This window comes from Xenopus laevis, chromosome 2L (assembly GCF_017654675.1).
Source record: "Xenopus laevis strain J_2021 chromosome 2L, Xenopus_laevis_v10.1, whole genome shotgun sequence".
Taxonomy (NCBI): Eukaryota; Metazoa; Chordata; class Amphibia; order Anura; family Pipidae; genus Xenopus; species Xenopus laevis.
This window is the reverse complement of record NC_054373.1, coordinates 114,669,984-114,675,228: the sequence shown is the minus strand read 5'-3', so window position 1 is coordinate 114,675,228 and position 5,245 is coordinate 114,669,984. Positions and strand designations below refer to the sequence as shown.

General features: G+C 39.5%; 1 protein-coding gene across 2 annotated transcripts; it reads right to left on the bottom strand.

The window, feature by feature from the left end:
• Positions 1-4,851, bottom strand: rpl31.L (ribosomal protein L31 L homeolog). Of its 2 annotated transcripts, none has more exons than XM_018247060.2 (5): positions 4,818-4,851; positions 4,034-4,144; positions 3,253-3,378; positions 2,141-2,253; positions 1-68 (listed from the first exon to the last, which is right to left on the bottom strand). In XM_018247060.2, the coding sequence occupies exons 2-5, from the start codon at positions 4,138-4,140 to the stop codon at positions 37-39; spliced, it is 378 nt and encodes a 125-aa protein (XP_018102549.1). In that variant the 5' UTR covers positions 4,141-4,144; positions 4,818-4,851; the 3' UTR covers positions 1-36. The 2 variants fall into 2 exon arrangements, with proteins under 2 accessions (XP_018102549.1, XP_018102550.1); XM_018247061.2 differs by lacking the exon at positions 4,818-4,851 and adding an exon at positions 4,729-4,789.
• Positions 4,852-5,245: the final 394 nt, after the last annotated feature.

Below are 5,245 nucleotides of genomic sequence, written 5' to 3'. Positions count from 1 at the left end.
TCAGTTTTATTTTTTATTTTCACAATGAAACGCCATTTAGTTTTCATCAACGTTGACCGTTTGTAGGCCTGAAAGAAACAGAAAATCCTTATTAGTAACAAATAATGCAACATTTATTCATATTACACTTAAAAAAATATAATGGAAATAACAGTCAAGAATAAGATCTTGTGAGTAGGGCCCACTGATCCTATGTTTTACTCTGTAACCTTTGCTCGTTTAATTATTATAATTACTATTAATAAAAAAAATAGGATAGGGATGCACCAAATCCACTATTTTGGATTTGGCTGAACCCCCGTATCCTTTGCGAAAGATTTGGTCGAACAATGAAATCCGAATCCTAATTTGCATACGCAAATTAGGGGTGGGAAGGGAAAACATTTTTTATTCCTTGTTTTGTGACAAAACGTCACGTGATTTCTCTCCACACCAATAATTTGTATATGCAAATTAGGATTCTGTTCAGCCGGGCAGATTCGGCGGAATCCGGTTGAAAAAGGCCGAATCCTGGCCATCCCAAAGCGAATCCTGGATTCGGTGCATTCCTAAAAATGTAAAGCAGCATGTAAATTGCTAGCGTTATATAAATAAATTCGCAGAAAGGTGGAAAGGCGGCACTCCAGTTAAAAAAGAAGGTGGTTTATTGCAACAGGTCACAAACCAACATCACCTGACTAGTTTCGGGAGCAACTCCTTCAAGCCTGTGATTAAATGAGTTGCTCCCAAAATGCATCAGGTGATGTTGGTTTGTGACCTGTTGCAATAAACCACCTTTTTTTTAACCAAAGTGACGCCTTTCCATCTCTTTACAGTTAACGCTGGTGGCTGAGCACCTGGGACATTAAAATGGAGCTGAACTAAATTGAACATACAGGGTGTGAGTCTAGAACAGCCAAAAACCTTTTTCTACTTTTATATCAATAAATGACAACTATTTCAAATTTAAAAAGAGAGAAATGCACCTTAAGAATGAATAATCAACACATTTATAATGTGCCAACATATTCTGCAGCACTGTACAATTAATTGAAGTATACATTTAACGCACAGATCAGGCGCCACATTTTGTGCCATTTTTCACGAGTTATTTTTTAAGTGTGGCTAACCACAGACACTAAATCACTTTGCTTAAAGTCCCCTCCTGCTTTGTTTATTAGCACAGATAAATCAGCAGTCCACTGAGACATCCTCTGTATGAACAAAACGCGTCCTTCCCACAGCTGTTAAGCTGAGAGATAAGGCTCAGCTTATTATACAGAGGGCCACTAAGTGCAAGAAAAAAAAATCCTATTTCCTAATTAAACCTGATCTGGCCACCTAGAATAGGGCCAATCCAAATTCCCATCCCTAAAAAGGACCTGCAAACCACCATACCCACATTCTTGTATTCAGTATTTTCCAATAAGATACAAATCAATCTGGAAGGCAACTATCATTACATTAGTTTACCAAGTCAGTCTAACTAGTCAATTAAAAGTTACCCATGTACTCCCATGACAATCACAGCGATTGCATAGAGACAGAGGTCTTTTACATTTAAATAGATTTCAACAAGTCAGTTTCAAGTTTGATCACATCATAAGAAATCAGTTGAGTTTACATAGTTAAGTCGGGTTGAAAAAAAAAAAACCAGAGTCCAACCCCTATAAATGACTAGTATTGCTGAACTTCTCTATGCACACATCCCTGAAAGAGTCAGATGCAAGGACACAAAACCTTTATGGCACGGATATTAAAAGCAATGGCACAGGAATTTTGTATGCCTTAAAAATCTTTGGAGAGCAAAACCTCACTTGAGTGGGAAATCTGCTGGCCACAGTAGATTGCTTGGAAATACTACATTCTAAGTGGATAATGCAATAAAAGGGGCATCATTTGCACTAGTCACATATAACCACCTATCAGCAAGCAGAATTCACCTGTTGAAAAACACCATAGTGGCTGCTATGGGGGACTGCACCTGGGAAAACGTGCTATTACATATGGGGGTTACATTGAAAACCAAATTCCCATATTAAGCTTTTTCAGAACTTTTCTACCTCAGCCAAAGCAAACAGTTGGCTTCCTAAACAATGTGTTTATAGAGAGAAAACATCCTCTTACAGAAGCGACAAGCCAATAACAAAACAAAACGTACCTTTGTAGTTTGTGACAGGTACATAGGTGACCAGTGTGTAAAGTTTGTTAGGAGAATCTTCGTCTTCATTGCGTTTCCTTGACAAACGTACACGTATGCGATAAGGAACATTTCTAGAAAACAACAGGTTATCAAGAATTACACACAGGGAGCGTTGAATGTATTAATGCATATATGTTAAGGAAACATTCAATACTGCACACAAATAAATGGATCTTAGGGGCTGCTTGTTTGTATCAAAATATAATGAAAAACAATTCAGAGGACGAAGTCCTGGGGGTATGTGCAAATACTACTGCTCTGCTGCATTAATATATTATATCATGACTTACTGCTTTTAGTTATGCTGTTCTCTCTCTTATGGGGAATGTGAAAACGTTATGGCACCCAGGTGATGTCTTGGTGAATGTAACATGTGATACTGTGCCTGGCTTTTTTATAGTAATGCCGACATTATAACAGTGTTATTTGTGTTTTCTGGCTAAACACTTCCTATTTATGGGCTCTGCATCTTATTCAGTCTTTGTCTATTGTGCTGGCTCTGGCCAAGGCTGTCTGTGGCACATTTCTTATCTAGGTGGGTTTTGTTTTTCTACGTACTTGTATTGTTTGTACATTTTATTGTGGTTGTGATTATTTATATTTAATACAGAGGATACTGTGAGTAGATGAATATGCATAGACTATTTTCATTTTCCCCAGGATAACGGTTGGCATTATTATCTGGTTGCTCCTCTTCCTAAGCTGTAAATTGATGCATGGCATGATCACAGTGAGGTTATATTTATAGTCTGTACTATAGCTATATTTTGTATTATAAAAATATGGATATAGTTAACTCGACCTTCAGCAAGTTTTACTAAATTGAAAATGTTTATCACTTAAAACGTTATGATATAGGAAAGTGTCGGCTTATCCCATCCAGCTAAGCACCTATAGATACGGCTTCAAATGATATAGGGAGATAGTCATGGGCTATATCGGTCTTGGAGTCTCCATGAATTGAGGAGTACCGGTGTCTACCAGTAAGTGGTGTGCAGAAGTCTGATTGTGGTGCTCTATCTTGCAAAAACCACCTTTTCATATACAAGGCTGTCTTGTCCGAGACTTACCTGATACCTTTGGCCCATACTGCTTTGTTCAGTCTAGTATCAATACGAACATCAGGAGTGCGCATTTCTTTCACTGCAAACTTCCTGATCTCTTTAAGAGCCCTTGGAGCACGCTTTTTGAAGCCACTAACAAAGAAAAAACAAAGCTTATTAATAGAAGAAAAAAAAATACAATGGAGTGGAGAATGTTTGCTGACAGAAATAACAAATGCCCTGTCCAAATAAGTGTATATTTTATTTAGCTAGAAACAAAGCTTATTTGTAAATGATAACCTATCATGGTGTAGAAAAAAAAAGCCATAAAAAAAATAAACTTACAAGAAAATATTTAAGAACTTGAATGATATAATATTGACATGCTATAAGTGATCTGTTGAGGTGTCAAAACCTTTAGGGCAGAGACACACGTGGAGATTCTGGGAGATTAGTCGTCTGGCGACAAATTGCCTCATCTTCGGGCGACTAATCTCCCCGAACTGCCTTCCCGCCAGTTAGAATCTAAATCGACGGCGGGATGGCAGTCAGAGCGCTTCGTTGTGCTACGTCGCTCGTAGTTTCTCCAAGTTCCACTCTGCCGGCGATTTAGATTCTAGTCAGTGGGAAGGCAGTTTGGGGAGATGAGTCGCAATTTGACGCTCCCCGAATCTTCACACGTGTCTCTGTCCTTAGACAAATGTATGTGGCAGTCAGCGTGAACCCAATGCTGGTAATGTTGATGGCCCAAACAGTGAGCCGCTATATCCATGCACACGGTTTTAATAGAAAGCAAATAAACACTCACATTCCATGGATCCTTTTATGAATATTGATGGTGTATTCCCTAGTCACCACCTCATTGATGGCAGAGCGGCCCTTTTTCTTCTCACCACCCTTCTTTGCTGGCGCCATTTGTCTGAAAAGAGGAAAATGACAGTCGTGAGAAAAGTGACACTGAAATGTAGCTTCTGCTTTCCAGAGCAAGGACAAAGTATGAGACGGGATCAAGTGGGAGATTCTTTTGGATTCGGGGGAATAAAAGGATTTAAATCAATAGGAGCCTAAAGGACAACACTTTGTAGCCAATACAGTTTGACAAGGACACATTCTTATAGTATAACTGAATGGGAACTGCTGCTACAATAATCCCCTGACGCCACATTTAAGGTTTATTCCCTGCAGCAGCCAGAAGAATACACAGTACAAGTCATCAGACACATCAAGCAACCCCATGTCACTAGAGGGCTAATGATCCAGTCCTGGATTTCTTATCCCCCCTCACTCTAAAGGGAAACATGAAATAAGATGCCAGTGGAGTGGATCAGTGGCACTGTAATAACATGGCTTTACTTGACGACTTTAATGCAATGCCATATTGCCTCGTATCGCTAACATCTGTATTGCGGCCTTCCGCCTCGGCTTAAATAGTAAAAAAGAGCGATCTATTTTCTATCAAGCCTCAAATAATGACACCGAGTTGGTGCCTCAAATCCAACACACAAGCCCGGGTAGAAATGAAGGTGTCCGAAGAACACAGAGCGAGGATGGTTACAGATAGAATTAGAGCAGTTACATTAGTCCATACTCACTCAATCAAGGACTATGGCAGAAAGGAAGTAGAAAAGGATTGTGGGAGTGAAGTAACCTCAAACGCCGCGAATGCGTTTCCGGGTCGACGTCCAGACGCCTATTACGTCCTGAATATCGTACGCGGAAAAGATGTTGCCATAGTTACGAGCTGTTTCTTGGGCTACGTGGTTTAAGCGTCCGTAACAGCGATAAAATAAAAAGAGACGAGTGTGGAAAGATGGTGCTATGGTCCCGTGATGGAGCTTTTATTGCTTAACGTTAATGCACAACCGCTTAGGTGTATCATGCGACTTAGTCATAATATCTCTAATGGCTCAGTCACTTACACTACATTTTGGTTCCAATTATAGGGGATGTGCGGTTTCTAATAAATTGTCCTTATCATACAGTCTGTAATAAATATGTAGCCTGGGCTTATAGTCGTTTT